This window comes from Panicum virgatum, chromosome 3K (assembly GCF_016808335.1).
Source record: "Panicum virgatum strain AP13 chromosome 3K, P.virgatum_v5, whole genome shotgun sequence".
Classification (NCBI taxonomy): domain Eukaryota; kingdom Viridiplantae; phylum Streptophyta; class Magnoliopsida; order Poales; family Poaceae; genus Panicum; species Panicum virgatum.
Genome location: NC_053138.1, coordinates 62,765,660 through 62,781,967, shown reverse-complemented (window position 1 = coordinate 62,781,967; position 16,308 = coordinate 62,765,660). Strand labels below are relative to the sequence as shown.

The 16,308-nt window shown below is 48.5% G+C and overlaps 1 protein-coding gene and 1 long non-coding RNA gene across 3 annotated transcripts; one reads left to right on the top strand and one right to left on the bottom strand.

Moving 5' to 3' along the window:
- The first annotated feature begins 1,996 nt into the window (after positions 1–1,996).
- LOC120700180 lies at positions 1,997–16,093 on the top strand. 2 transcript variants are annotated; one of them, XM_039984401.1, is made up of 4 exons: positions 11,270–11,741; positions 11,799–11,863; positions 13,411–15,370; positions 15,474–16,093. In XM_039984401.1, exons 3-4 carry the CDS (start codon positions 13,448–13,450, stop codon positions 15,762–15,764), a joined length of 2,214 nt encoding a protein of 737 aa, XP_039840335.1. In that variant the 5' UTR covers positions 11,270–11,741; positions 11,799–11,863; positions 13,411–13,447; the 3' UTR covers positions 15,765–16,093. The 2 variants fall into 2 exon arrangements, with proteins under 2 accessions (XP_039840334.1, XP_039840335.1); XM_039984400.1 differs by lacking the exons at positions 11,270–11,741; positions 11,799–11,863 and adding an exon at positions 1,997–2,537.
- LOC120700182 lies at positions 6,775–9,649 on the bottom strand. Its single transcript, XR_005685792.1, has 2 exons — positions 7,516–9,649; positions 6,775–7,429 (listed from the first exon to the last, which is right to left on the bottom strand). It is a non-coding gene; the product is annotated as an uncharacterized LOC120700182 (long non-coding RNA).
- Positions 16,094–16,308: the final 215 nt, after the last annotated feature.

Below are 16,308 nucleotides of genomic sequence, written 5' to 3'. Positions count from 1 at the left end.
GTAAACCCACGGGTTAAAGAAACTGTCCCAAACCCTTGCTCTAATAGAATAAAAACCCGACAACACCACTCGAGAGTGGAGGCGGCGCTGGCAGTGCGCGGAGGCCAAGCCGAGGAGGCATTGGCGCCCGGCACATGCCACGGCCGGCGGGCAAGCATGGAGCCGCTAGGCTCGAGTTAGGTGCGCAGGAAGACCCAGTCAAATGAGTTGGCTACGTGCTTGGAAACACCCATCCGAATCAGATGGCTGCGTGTTTGGAAAGTACCAGCCAAATCGGCTTCGTGTTTGGAAAGTACGAGCCATATTAGATGGCTGCGTGTTTGGAAGACCCAGTCAAATCAGATGGCTCTGCGTTTGGAAGCAGCGAGCCAAACTAGATGGCGGCGTGTTTGGAACAGCGAGCCAAATCAGATGGCTCTGTGTTTGGAACCAGCGAGCCAAATCAGATGGCTGCGTGTTTGGAACACCCAGCCAAATCAGATGGCCACTTTAGCACCCCCTCCCCATCGTGCATGTGGCGCTGATTGCATCCGCTTGCCACCCGTCATCGTCAGGTCACCAGGACCGGTCGCCTGTTCCGTCCAGGCCGCCACCCGTCCTCGTCGCCGCCAGCCGCAAGATTGGGACAGCGGGCGACGCCGGCAACTCATTCTTGTGCCATCCATCCATTATATTGTTGTGTGTTGAGATCTTTTCTTAAATGGTGCCCAAACAGCAAGCATAAATTGGAACAATAATGGCAAATAGTAAATTCTCTAGTAAATAACTACAAAATTCAATCTTTTACAAAGTAGAGGGGAGGGGCTATTTATACCCAAGACAACTGTTGTGCTATCTCTAAATTGTCCCTTCCCAACTCATTTACAGCTCACAGGAATTGCTGGGCACACAGTAATTGCACGGGTAAGAGTGTACAATTTGGACCTTCTCACGTGTTCATATTTTTCACACATGCACACGCGACATATGAAGGTTCCATAGTCCCTCGCCAATGCCTCAGGCTTCACGGCTCTCCATCTTCGGGCGACGTGAAGCACCGCATGCTCCAATCAGCGAGCTGCAGCCTTCGTGAAGCCGTTCGCCTCCTTCGGCATCGAAGGTCTCATCAGGCGCTATAGCACCCTCGCTGTATCGAAGGTGGCCCCTTAGGCGCACGTCAGCGTGACAGGTCCCTTGTGACCTTCGAGTCATCAGTCGAGCCAGGCCGCCGTCCAGAACCGCAAACCTGCAGACAGACCAGGAGATATTTTTGGTGCTGGGAGCAACCTTCGGGACGCTGTCCGAAGGTCCAATCCCTAACATTGTGAAGGGTCGTTGGTCCAGTGTTGCCATCTACCATGCGAGAGACGTGCTCTTCCGTGAACCGAGTCTCTGACATGCGTCATTCGTCTCCATGTGCTCCAGTTTTCAGTTTTACAAGGCGCCGCCGGGCCTGGAAACCTAGGCGCCGGAAGTACATGTCGCATAATAGAAGAGACTCGGGAATGGATTGGGAAGTAAAGAAAAATAAAAGAATGATAAGAAGAGAGATAAAAAAAGAGATGATAATGCAAATGATTTTTCTATATTACCCTTATACTAACTATACTACCTAGCTATACTACCTTATACTACTAATTAATATTCCAATGGTATAGAATAAATCTTGACCGTCCGATATTTAAATACGACTCATTTTCAAATAGTATTATATGGTAGTATTGTACATTGTAAAAGTCCTCGTATCCTACACGCAGTTGACTCCAAGTCCACCACCACCGGCGGGGCATCATTAAAGTTGGTGGCAGTTGACTCCAAGTCCACCGCCACCGGCCGGGCATCATTAGAGTTGGTGGCGGGCACCTCTCACCTCCCTTGCATTATTGGACCCCTGGCCCTACTACATCTCTTCACAAGTTTATTTTTTTGTAATATTCAAGATATTTATAGCTTAATTACAGCTAAGTAAGCTGGGGCTACTCTGCATTAAAAGGAATGCAACGACAGCGTAGCAACATTACAGTCTCCTCAACATATATCAAAGGCCTTCATTCCACCTGCAGCTTGGCTCTAAAATTAGAGTAGTATGAACTGAACAGACTGTTGTGTGTTGGAATTAAGAACGCCGCCGCCGACCTCGCGATCGCTGTTGTTGGTCAAGATCGTCCAATCTCGTTCTCAGAAAAAACAAACAAATCGGCTCCCAATTGTATTAGAAGCCTTGTTAGCAGTAATAGCTAATAAGCAAGTGTGTGAGCATGCCTCAGACTCTCTCTCTATATAAGCAAGGTTTGCTGAGTTGTTGCAGCGCCCACCTCAACTCTTGAGCAGGGGAACAATATGGCTAGCCGATATGCCGTGGATGACTCCATGTGGCCTGAAGTGTTGGCCATCAATGGGTACGCCGTGTTCTTGGGGTACCTGATGATGGGCGTAAGGGGGTTGGGCTTATTGGTTGTTACCTGGACCACTGTCGTCCTCCTCGGTGGCTTCGTCTCTGATCTTCAGAAGAAGGACTTTTGGTGTCTCACAGGAATCACGCTCGTCCAAACTGCTGGGTTAGTCTCCTCAACATATATAGTACATGTTTCATGCATCTTGACAAATTAATTTGTTATAACTATTTGAGCTGATGGCATAAAATTGATCCATTGATGGCATTCTGTACAAAATCAAAGGAGGAAGATTAATATTTGTGGTGTATTAACTGTATTTTTTCACAGTTCATAGTGGCTTCATGAATACTTGATAATCATATGACTAAGCGAAAAAAAGTCAAGGAAAGAGGCCTGGTATACATTTACTGACAAATTTAGAACAATATTAGTTAATAAGGGACAGAAAAACACAGTATGATTCAACAGTTATTACCTGTAGTATTTTGTAACTGCTGGAATAAATTGGTGATAAGAAAGTTTCAAAGTGGCCACACTGTGTCCGTCTAAATCTAGATTCCATGATATCTAAACTAATAAATGTATCCCCATAAACAATATCTACATACTGCCACAATGGTTTGCATCTGCTATTATAGCATAATAAAATCTTGCCAGAATGAACATTCCTTATCAGGCTAGTGATGCTTATGTTACCAGCTCTGCAGAAGTGGATGTCCATATTGCTTTATATTGGTATTAGCATCTCATATAGAAAAAAAATCTCATTCTAAATTTTGAGATGGGAGAATCAGGTTGTAACTTAAGATTTGATTATGTTTTAGATTCAGCACTAAAACCATTTAAAAATGGTTTCATAATAGATTAGTGAAGATCTACCACATTCGGAACTGCCAAACCATGGCAAATATATTTCTAGTCATAGTTTGTTAGAAAGCAAAATTGCTTCTCCGTGGCTTCTTTTTTCGGGCATGGTCAACTCATGACAATAAGCATAAAAAGGCAGAAGCACAAAAGCTTAAGGATGAATGGTATATAGAAAGGGCAGCAAACATCTTATTAGTTAGCTCTGAAGATAATACTTGTAGGAAATTAAACTCTTCCTTGTCTTCTGTTTTGCTACTTAGCTCGGGATACATAATTCATAACCAAAACTTTGGCATCAGTATCTTTTTGATTGCAAAGTTTCTTGGATATGCCTCTTCTTTCTTCTTTGCCTGCCTACCTGAAGCTGTCAAGGAACTTCCTGTGGTGCTCCTTGGTTACCTGAAGTTTTCAATGCATAAAAAAAAAGTATGATCCCTAATTCAAGTAACAAAGAATAGAATGTACTACAAATATTACCAACTTCAGTGCAAGGACAGTTGAAGAAATACCTTCCATTCCTTCTTGTTCTGGATGCTCTGATATGCAACCATGAGCGGCTTCACCTTCTGAACCATCTACTCCAATGGCATTACCAACATTCACATGGTACTCTATCTCAAACTCGATATGCATTCACAAACCCATAGCAATAAGAACTCCTAGGAGCCTCAGAAGCACATTTGTTTGGAAAACTATACAAAATCCACAGCGGTTTGTGAATGCAGTGTCGGATGAAGTGGCGTTCCTACGGGGGATTTTCCGCCGGTGGCTGTTGCGTCCAGGGAACGTCACACCGACACCGGAGAATGGGGCGCTTGCGGCAGCGGTGCTGAGTCCAGGGAGGAGGCATCAAGATTCGTAGCAATGCAGCACTCTCCTAAACTGATACTGTTAGAGTATATTAAGCAACTCCAGATATGGTAGTTTAGGATTGATGTAATCCCGTGATAGCCTTCCTTATCTCTAGGGGAGGTGCCTTGCCCTCCAAGCCTTGTACTCCTATATATACCGCCCAAAGGGCTCATTGTAATACAATTGACCACATTATACGCATCCTACCTTTCCTACATGGTATCAGAGGCCTAGGTTACGAGATCCTAACCCTAGCCGCACCGCCGCTTCCGCTGCACCCGCGCGCCCCCGGGGAGATCGAGATTGATCTCCGCTGGGGGCAGCGCCCTCCTAGGATGCACCGCGGATCCCTCTGATCTGCGCCGCCGTCGTCATCAAGCACAGCAGAAGGACCTACCTCTTCCCTGGCCGCCCCATGGCGGCGCCGCTCGACGTCCCCGTCAGGTACCACATCGCCATGGGGGCGCCACTGGGCCTGCATGCCTCCGCGTCGTCCTCCCTCTCGGCTCCGCATCCGGATCCGCCCGCCCCTCCCGCGCATCAGGCCAGGCGCCCCGACTCCAACCAGCGCCGCCGCACCGCTGCCATGAGCGCGAGTGCGTGGCTGCGGAGGACCACCGTGGGGACGCCAGGCCACTGCACCATCGGGGCCGGTGGGCCACCGCACCGCCGATCGACGTCGCCTCCGGGCCGCTGCGCCCAGGGGCTTCGCCCCTCCCGCCTTCCATCGCCAGCTCTCTCCTCCGCGCAGTCAAGCCTGCGTCCCCTTCGTCCTCAGCGCCGCTTCCGCCGCCGCCTTGTGCGCGAGGATGCGGCAGCTAGGGCGGCCCGGGGGCCGCCGGTCCACTCCGCAGCTGGAGCAGAGGCCACTCGGGTCTCGCCCCCTCTATTTTTGTCCCTTCCTTTGTCCTCTGGCCAACAGGCGGATGAGGATAAGGTTTGGGGGGGCATTACTTGGTGCACCCGAGATTGTACCTGCAGGTTCGTCTTGATGCTGCTGCTGATTTTCTCTTTTTCCGATCTAAGATCAGTTTGCGTCGCCCTGCCATTCGTCTTCGATCCATCGTCGACCCTCCCGAAGGACGAGGTTGTTGCTGCGCCCTCTAGGCTGCAGCGACGACGTTCGTGATCAAGCCACCCTACCGGTGTCGCCGCCTTTTCAGGCAGTGGCGCCACTCGCCGCCGGTCTTCGTCAAGCAGGCGCTCGATCCGCCTCCGCGCCTCCAGCCGTTCTCGCGCGGACATCGCCACCGATATTCCTGAAGGAAGACGTCGTCGCCACCCCTGATCTGAGCACGACACTTGCTGCAACCTGCGCCGTCGCCACCCCTGCCCTGAGCGTGACCTAAGTTGCAAACCGCGTCGTCTACCATCATCATCCGCCGCACCGTCTTGCTGCTGTCTTCGGCAAGAAGCTGCTGAGTTTGCGTACTCGAGCACCTCGACGACGCTTCGACCCGCGCCCCCTCCACGGCTTCGACCACGTCCACCTCGACCTCGGCTACTACGGCACTAAAGAGTATATTAAGCAACTCCAGATATGGTAGTTTAGGATTGATGTAATCCCGTGATAGCCTTCCTTATCTCTAGGGGAGGTGCCTTGCCCTCCAAGCCTTGTACTCCTATATATACCGCCCAAAGGGCTCATTGCAATACAATTGATCACATTATACTTATCCTACCTTTCCTACAGATACGGTGAGAGTTCAGGTAGAGAACGGAGACGACGGCGAGTGCAACGGGGAATGGGTTGGGGCCTGGCCGCCTGGGGGCATGGGGGTGGGCGCAGGTCAGTGGCGGCGACGTAGTCGATGGTGAGGAGAGCGATTCGAGCTCCCAACCAGCGTACTGGACGGAGAAGGAGAAGCACAAGCTCTCCTCAAGCTTCGGCGTCCGGAGCAGTCAGAGGCGGAGGGGGTAAAGCACGCCTAGGATCTATGGCTTGAACAAACGTGACTGCGGCGGCGGGATGACGAGGTAGTCGGCGAGGGGAGGGGACGGAAGAGAGATGCGCGAGGTTGCTTCACGAGGGGGCAGTCGCCTCAAGGGGAAGAGTGTTGGGGGCCGGCGGTCGAGGTCGGTGGCCGGCGCAGCAGCCGAAACTATGGAGGATAGGGTGAGGCGCAGCAGCAGGAAGGGTAGAGGACGGTGGGCAGACAAGCGGATTCCTGAGGATTCGCAAGAGCCCAGTTCGCAGGATAACGGGGAGAGACCCACAATGATGCCAATCGAATGGTCGATATCGCGAGCTCGCTAGATCCAACGGCTAGACGGCTAACGGGCGATGTGGCGCGATGGATTCGTCCGGTTTGAGCGCGGAATTCGTGTTTGGAGATATGAGGAAACTAAAGTAGGAAACCAAACATGATGAATGCATCACGGGCATGAATAGAGAAAGAACTATACCGTGCCGAAATAAATCGATTATAGGGTAAACTCATGATCAAAGTGACATATACGGGATTTATATAATTCTTCAAACTCCAAAAGGGGAGTGTGACGTCCTTTGTTCGATTTGGCAATTTGTTTTATCAGCGCATGCCCATCAGAAAGACAGTTGAAGTGGTGCTTATAGCGTTACATGTTTTGCTTTGTATGGTTTCAAAAGTCATGTCTTTCAAACAAAAATTGGTGATCAGCTAGCTAGGGTAATATGTTTGGGGAGTTTCATTATACGCCATCGAGAAAACTCATAATCCCTCATATACCATTAAGGGTTAATTGAATCTGTGCATTACAATTTTCCAAGTTCACTGATGTACCATTACAATTCGTCTATTTCGAATCGTGCCATCACAATTTTACAACACTTCAAAATACACCACTAATTACCTCTTCACTGTGTTTCTTAAAATTTATAGACAAAAATACCTCCATCTTCTTCCTCCTGTCATCCCATCTCTCCTTCATGCCTCAACTCTCCATGGCGCGGGCAAATCCGCCGCAACCCCTATCGGCCAGGGCCCCTCCATCCCACGCCGCTCCTGGTCGTCGGAGCTGCACGTCGAGGACGGAGGGTGCTGCGCCGTCGTTGTCGGTGAACTCCAGGGCCTCAACCGTGCCGATGGGAGCACGCAGCCGCGGCGCCTCGCCGTTCTCAGTGCTCCACGCTCATGCCGACGCCGCGCCGTCAGCAGCTCTGCCTGAACGGTCGATGGGGCCTCAGCTACGGGCAGCTGCTGCTCGCCCCATCCTGCCTCTTCTTGTCGGAACTCGTCGTGGGTGCCGCTGTGCTGGCGGTGTCAGTGTCACCACCGCCGATGCCCACCGGCTTCACCGTCAGCGCTGCCCTCTCGATTAGCTCATGCACATCAAATCTCTCCACAAAATGTCCCCTTTTGCAGAAGCATCGATCAGACGGCAACGAAATTAATTAATCTGAGAAGCAAATTCACAAGCATGCATCGATGTAATTAATTACCCATCTCTGCATCTGGTTCTGGAGGAGGAAGATGACATCGCGCACTAGCGTGTTGCGGCTGGCCGCCGTCCGCCACCCGGAGCAGTTGGAGGAGGAGCGCTGTCGTGGATGCCATGGAAGAAGAGAGAGGGGTCTTCGCGCCGCCGTGTCAGCTGCCTTCCTTTCGGCTCCCGAGAGTACTTCGAGCTCGTCCACGGCAAGGCCGGGCCTTGCGGCGGCGCGGGATGGAGGGACGCCGGCCCATGGCGGGCGGGGCGGATCTGCTCGGGTCACGGAGAGAGAGAGAGGGGGGGAGGTAGGAAGAAGAGAGGCGGTGAGAGGAGGAAGAAGATAGGGTATTTTGGCCCTTAAATTTTAAGAAACACAACAAAGAGGTAAGTAATGGTACGTTTTGAAGAGTGGTAAAATTGTGATGGCACAGTTTGAAATAGACGAATTGTAATGGTAGATCAGTGAACTTGGAAAATTGTAATGGCACAGATCCAATTAACCCTACCATTAATGTGTTTATGTTTGAATCGTCCAGTAAGAAGTAATTCGCTTTTATTTGTTGGCTATATATATTTGATGATTATTTTTTCATGTGCATATATTTTTAGGCCAAGTGTGCAAGAAAAATCCAAGACTATATATTAAACTAAAAATATGGTCTTATGCTCGAGTGGAAGAAAATTGGTAGGGTAAATTTAGCTCATAATATTGGTGCAACATGCGCTTCCATTGATATCTTAGCATTGTGTTTGCCTACATGATTAGTAAAATCATCCGATATTCTTCTTGCAAAACACCATTACGTTTATCGCCATGAATATGTTTGTTCAAGTCCCCATAGAACTTTTTAACCTATTTTAAAATTTTATTTTAAAAATAACCCACCCAAACAAATATTTTCAGAACTAACTCTTTTGGTCGCACCGGTCCGCGTGGCATAACAAAAACAGGCTGTCACGCCACATGCATTGACGTGACAAGATATGCCACGTTGGAGCAGGAGGGAGGGGTCTGCCAGCGCGCCACTCCCACAGGCGTGACAGTGCAGTCTTGTCATGCCATTCCCACCGGCGCGACATGGTCTCACCATAGAAAAATTATATCTTTTTTATATGAACTCGGATGAAGATAATTTTTATATGAAAATTGTAGCTCTCGACGAAATCTACAACTTTATAGTTTGGAGTTTTTTCATTTGAAGTCACTAAGATTATCGCGGATCGGCGCGACCAAAAGGATTGGATCTGCAAATATTTGTTCGGGTGCCATGTCACAACTGTAGGAACTTGGTGTGCCATGTCATTCTATAGGGAGGGATTGAATTGGGACATTTGAAAACTAAACCTAGGGCTCAAGTGCTAGACTAAAATTTTGCACAAAAATAAACCTAAATCATATTGTCTACATGCGCTCTAAAGTTTATATAGTGTATTACCCACCACCTATAAATGTTTGTAACTTAGAACTAATCCAATTAAGCTAACCTATGAGCTACTTTAGGCAGTGGTGGAACTGGGGACAAAATTAGGGGGGAGGGGGGCCAGATAAACATATACGTGGTTCAAGAATTTGATAATTTACCCCAATTTTTCATTATCCACACAAGCATACACTTAGAGATTGCATTGGTTTCCTACAGGGATTTGGCATAATTTCATCAAAAAATTCTATGTTATTTTGAGATAAGATTATTTAGGGGACATGGATTATTAAGAAAATAGGATCTTGCTTACAATGGTTTGAGTTGGAGGAGGAATGTGGTCACCGGCCGACGTGATGTCTGCGGGTGCGACTGCTCCTGCTCGCCCTCGCCGTCGTCGTTTCCCTCCATGGGTTGCCGCGGCTGGCTGGCTGCCTGCTCGCCGTCAACCGTCGTTGCCTCGTTGGCGCCTGGCACGGCGTCGGGCCGTCGGCAGTCTGGCGCGCGCGGCTTGCGGCGTCGCGTCGGGGAGGCGGCGAGTCGTGAGGGAGTCAGAGGCGGAAGCGAAAATAGCAGATGGATTTAGAAACCAAACGTCGCACACGCACGTTGGGGTCTGCGAGCTTGGCAGGCTGCCGATTGAACTTCAGGGAAAAGAACGTAGCTGGGCTACTGGGCCTTCATGGGCTGGGGGTTCTAAAATTATTATTTTTTGTCCGGGACCGGCATGGAGCTCCGGCGGGACCCTAGCCCACCCGCACCGGCCGCCTGCTGCCGCCTCCCGCCACTGCCGGCCTACCGCCGTCACCATAGATGCCCCTGCCTCGGCCCGCCCAACCTCCGCCCGGCGTGGCGGCGCCCCTGCTGCCGCACCTCACCGCCCCAACACCCGCCTCCTCCGCCGAGCCGCTGCCCCCCCAAGGCCGATGGTGAGCACTCGCCCCCCGGCAACCCCGAAACACTAACCCCGAACCCTCTAACCCGGCTAGAAACTCACCGGAGTTGGAGAAGGAGGAGGGATGGGGGTGAAGAAAAATTCGGGTGTGGAGGGAAGACAAAATGCCTGGGTATGATTTAGCATTTCAAAAAAATTACTTTTTGGCACAAACATGCTCTAGCCCGAGGTTTCTACGTGTCTACACCTTCTCCCACACTCTCAACTCCGACATGTGGATCCAGCGTGAGAGGTACGGTGGGTCTAATATAGATGATAAATACTTTTAATTATTTTTTATCTTTATAGTATAAATAAGGTAAATTATTAGCTTGATTCGTTTAAATAATATATAAAGTTCAATCGAGGTAACCACGAGCCGCTAGCACTACTAAGGCTGGCTATCGAGCCAGCTCGACTCGGCTCGGCTCAGCTCGAGCTGGCTCGATAGGATAACGAGCTGGCTCGGCTCGGCTCAATATTAGAACGAGCTAAAACCTTGGCTCGGCTCGGTTCGTTTGCCAGCTCGAGCTGGCTTGTTTAGCTCGTGAGCCGGCTCGACAAAATGCTAGCAGCCACCAGCCATGGCGCGGGCGGACTTCGCGGAGGCCGCGGCGAGCATGGGGCTGAGGTACCTGGACTACAGCGTGAGCGTGGAGGAGAGCGTGGGTGTGGAGGAGAGCTCGCTGATGGAGATGCTGGGGCGGAGCACCCGACAGTTCAGGAATCGGGACCCCGACTCCATCCACCGCAGCGACTGGGGCTAGGTCTTCGAGCTCTACCTCGCGAAGCAGATCTTGGCGAGGCCGAGGGGCCGCGCGGTCACACGTGCAGGGGCGACCGCCGTGGCTGCGCGCTGGCCGCCTGAGCGAGGGCCGTGGTGCAGGCTGCGCCGCACGTCTGCCTGGCTCGAGGGGTGGAGGATCGGGGCGGAGGCTGGATCCGGGTAGGCGGCGCTGCCGTGGTGGCCAGGGACGGGCGATGGCCGACGGGCTAGGGGGTGAAGGGCCGATAGCAGACGGGCGGGGCGCGGGGCGAGGCCGCGAGGGTGGGAGTCGGGTTGGGGTCTCGCGAATCGCAACTCTCGCCGTCTCGACCTCTCGGGGAGATGGGGAATCGGGCAGAGCACTCAGGCGGCGGAGGGACGAGGGAGAGGAGAGCTGCGAGCCTGCGACAGGTTGTTGTCTTGTGGATTGGGCTGGGCCTGGTTGCTGGGCCGGCTACTAATTAGCCTTTGGCTCGATTCGGCTCGCGAGCTGCTCGCGAGCCAGCTCGAGCTGGCTCGATAAAAGCCCGAGCTGAAACATTGGCTTGGCTCGGTAACATTTTTTAACGAGCCGAGCCACTAATGAGCCGAGCCGAGCGAGCTAGCGAGCCACGAGTTTTTCGTCCAGCCTTAAGCACTACTAGAGAATAGGCCATTAGTAACAGGTCATAAGGCCTGTTAGTACTGGTTCCGCGATCGGTAGACTAAAAATCTCAGTCATTAGTACCGCTTGCATGATCCGGTACTAAAAGTAACTTTCGTACCATTGGTAACACCAACCAGTACCAAAGCATAGACGGTTCCGCGATCGGTAGACTAAAAATCTCAGTCATTAGTACCGCTTGCATGATCCGGTACTAAAAGTAACTTTCGTACCATTGGTAACACCAACCAGTACCAAAGCATAGACGTTCAAAAAATAATCATGGAGAAGGTCCGTTGGATTCGAACTTAGGACCTTTTGCATCATGTGTATCGGGCTTATCATCTTACCTACACAGCAATTGTGATTGGGGAAGAGATATTTTTTTTAAGTTAACACGTGGAGGATTCTTTAGTAAAAGCTATACCACCCGGTACTAATGCGAACAACCGGAACTAATGTGGACCCTTAAACACCGATTGATATTATCACTTGGTATTAAAAGCCTCCAGTCTTCCATCCGCCGTCCACACCGATTGATATTATCACTTGGTATTAAAAGCCTCCAGTCTTCCATCCGCCCCAAATAAACAGGTATGTGAAACCTTGGCCCAGTTTTTCGTTCTTCCTTATAATAAAATCATAGCAATATGAGAAATTTAGGGAAGCGCCTAAAATTGCTTTGATTTTGATTCCCCTCTAAATATATTGATTTTGAAGTGAAGACTCGCCTTTGGCTCGCGAGCCACCTCGACTACTCAAGCTGGCTAGTTATATTATTGAGGTACAATGCTATCTTGGGTCGTTAATGGCCTTGTTTGGATAACTTCTAGAATCTCTAGAAGTGACACTGTTTATCACTTTGACCACTAATTAGTAGTATTAAATAAATAGAGTTTACAAAACCAACTCCAGAACCCCTGCGCTAGGAACCATGACGAATCTAATGAGCCCTTTGACTGTGTGATTAGAGGATGGTTACTGTATCATCACTGTAGTAAATTATGGATTAATTACCGTCATTAGATTCGTCGCGAAAAGTTATACTCATCCCTGAAGAGATTTTGGAAATAAACTTCATTTAGCCCTTCATGCGGATCTTAGAAGTGGCATTCTAGAATTCCTAGAATGCATCCAAACAAGGCCATCTTTTGCAGAGCTTTAATTTTAGCGAGAGACAGGTAATAAAGTAATTTTTTATAATATAGGCGCTATACCTAGTATTTTCCAATCTAAATTAACTGCACAATTAATACCTTTTTTGGGATGGTTTTAATTGTTGTACTTAGAGCATCTCCAAGAGCTTGCCATATTTTATTTGGCATATCTTGTGTTTTGCCAACTTCTAAAAAGATATGCCAAGTAAAAAAGAGTTTATCTCCAACAATTTGGCATAATTCACTTGTCAAATCTAGATCTAACTTACATCAGAAACCCTGAGAGAGAAACAAAATTATATTTATGCCCTTCCACCTCTTGAAAACTTAAATCAGGAACCCTTCTCTGTTATTTATTTCTTTTTTCACCCTCCCACATGACTAGAAACCACGATGCCAACCGCGCGCGTATATTTACGCGCTGGAGGCTGGTTTTTCCCAAGTTGCCAAAAATTGACAAGTCTTTTGCCAAACTGTTGGAGGAGTATTTTTAATGTTTTTGTCAAAAATTAAAGATGGCAACTCAATTTGTCAAACTGCTGGAGATGCTCTTACAACCAAGTATGCACACACTGCACACCGCGCTTAATTATCATTGTGTCAGAGCGCATGCCTAAACTACATTGGAGGCTTGCATGTCCATACCATGGACACGAGCTTTTAGTATAAAAGTCACCAACCTGTCCATGTACAATTTGTAATCGTGTACACGTGCTGATTGTCAAACTCGGAGCCGAATGGGACATACATAGTTATACCATAAGTCCTAGCGAGCTAAGTTATTTTCAGTTCACAAACAGGTTCTAATTTCAACCTGATGACGGATACATATATAGTAGATTTTCGTTGAATATATATATATATATATATATATATATATATATATATATATATATATATATAGTAGATTTTCGTTGAACCTTGACACATACAAACGTTACTTTGCATCTTACTGATGATGTTGCTACTTGCTATGTACAACAGCGTCTTCAATTTTCTTTTAAAGGAAAAGTTAAGTGACATGGTGCATTCTTGGTGGGGTCTGCTGATTGCTGTATCTGTCGCAATCAAAGACGACAAAGAAGAAGTTGAAGGAAAAAAAATGGTGGTAACAATACTTTTAGTGGTGATTCAAGTATTTGTGCATGTTATTGTATTATGTCCTCTTGGGGCTCTCTACATGCTTGGCTTGTACATCTCTACTGGAGTTTCATTGTGGCGTCTAATAGAGCATGACTTCGGTAATGCTGGGGGTGCCAACCAGAAGCCGGCACTACAAGTCCTCTATGGCTTAGCTGTGGCACAAGGCATGCTCTTTGGATACAAGAAGACCATACATGCTCTTGGGCCAAGAAACAGGCTAGCGAAATTTGGGGCAGAAGTGGTTGGCACGGTGGACGAAGAGCTAGTTGCAGGGTACCTAGAGGAGACCATAGCAGGGTGCGAGAAGGACCCATCATTCGCTACCGGAAGGAATTTTGTCACGTATGGTGTGAACTTAATGATGGAAGCTAAGTCAAATGAGGGTTTCATTGCTGGGATAAGGGTTCTGGGTGGGGCTATCAAGGATCCCTACCTGAGGGGTCGAATGGTGCTAGCAAAACATCTGTTGACTAGATCGGATTCCTGGAGTTACATGATCCAGAGACTGCTAGACACAGTAATAGGTCCTAGAAGCCCATATAGTAGAGATGTCAGGGAGCACGCGGCGAGGATAGTGGCTCTTATTGCCCGTGGCATCCGTTTGGAGCAGTTCCCAGGAATGATTGAGGTCATAACTTCCATGCTTGACACATCTGCTGAGGAGTCCAATCAGCAGGACAGCCAGTTCTACCGGATAAACCGCAAATATGGCCGTAGAAAATCCGCGTACTACTATGTGAGAATCCATAAGCTAGAGGCATGTAACGGACTCAACAATTATGAGAGAGTCGAGCTGCTTGAGGAATATGATCTAGACTACCTAATAAGTGAGCATAAAAATAAAGGTTCTCCTGATTTCTCCTTAAGCAGTCTAATACAGTGGTTAGTCCAATGCCTTCTGTGCAAACGAAAAAAAAAGGAAAGACGGAGGGAAAACACAGTCCATGGCTTCGACGGACTGCTTACGGAAGCCGTGAATATCATTCACCAGCTCGCAGTTGATGAGGACAATCGAATAAGTATGATTACGAGCAACACAATGCTACAGCACAAGATTGCCATGGCGCCCCTCAAATTCCACAGGAACAATCATTATGCGTGTAGGGTATATCAAAAGTCAGAGCTCCAGATGCTAGAGAAATGTTGGGTAGTCACGGAAGGGCTCGGGGCTGCTGTTAAAGACAGCAACAACCAAGGGTGTATCTTGGAGGGAGCCCCTTCTGGTGGAGGAGACAGAAGACAAGAGGGGGATCTTCTTCGGTCCAAGGTTGGTTCCACCCTTGAGAATGCAATCATCATCAGCATTAAAACTATCTTTGACTGCCTCGACTGTCGAGCGACGCAAAAAAAGCAAGGCATACAGATTCTCCTGCATCTTTCTTTGGATCTATCCTCAATCATGGACAATGAAAGCGGGACAAGAAGACTCACCTGGATACTGCTTCTTATTATTGCTTGTGAATCTTATGATGACTCTAAGTACTGGATGGTTTGCGGTTTCACAGATACGAAGAAGAACGAGTGTGACTTCGATAGCATCAGGTGTTTAGCACGTAAAAAGCTAGAGGACATGCTTCAAGAGAAGCATGAACTACCTTCAGAAGAAAGTGAGAGAAAGTTGCAATTAATTCTTCTTGCTCTTGGAGACCTAACTACTGCATTTGTTGACGATGCTGAAGATATTTCAATCAGAACACATGCAGCAATAATCATGGAGGGTCTATGTTATGGTTACAGGCGCTATATTGACCTTGCCCTTGCCAAGCAAGTGAAAGAGATGTTGGTCGATGTGATCCCAAAGGTAAACCTATGTATGCCAACTTAAAATTTTTAAAAGCAGTTTCTTAAGCTTCACCCACATCACCTATCACCCATTTCAGACTGCTATACTATTGATGTCGCAGGTGGTCAAGGAAATACTAGTTCGTTGTGCGTCCACAAGAGAAGAAAGGCAAGCACAGGGCACTGATGTGGAAAATGGTGGTGTCTCACAGGGTTGTGCCCTGGAAAGCAGGACGTGCCAGGATGATGGCTACACTGACAATGGACGACTGCGGAAAGCCTTGATATCCTTGTGCCGGGATGGCTATATGGGAAACTTCTGGTTGTGGCCTGAGTTCAAGAAGATTGCACCTGAAATATGTAAGCAACAAGGGAAGTCTTTCAAGTATTTCAAATCACTCTTAGTAGTTTGAAAAGTACACATTCATCTGCAGTGTTCTGTTTATGTTGATCATGAGTCCTCAATCCTCATAGAAAACTACTCTATGTTTCATGAGGATGTCCGGTGTGTCTTGCGTGGCCTTGGATAATTGAACACAAAGTGCTTCTTTGGTTGGTTTCATTGTACTATTTTAAGAACATACATAGGAGTACTGAACATCTATCTATCTACTTGAGCAGATGCTTCGGCATTCCTGTGAGCCGTTTGCGTTCTGCTGCTAGTAATATTTGGTTCTCCTGGATGCTACTGGGAGACCAAGCAAAACTACGTTGAATTTGAACTTTGGTTTTCCTTAATTTCTCTATCTCGATTTGATTACAATGTCACACGGATTTGTACAATGGCAAGGAGAGATTTCAATGCAAAGACACTTTTGGCCCCCACCGAGTTGGCCCACCTCGTTCCCGGCCGCGGCGGTTCGAGGTCCCCCTGCGCTGCGCACTTCGGCTTCCTCCGCTGCCGGCGCCGGCGACTCATCCCTGTGCTCTATCTACCGCTGCCCTCGCTCAGGAGCC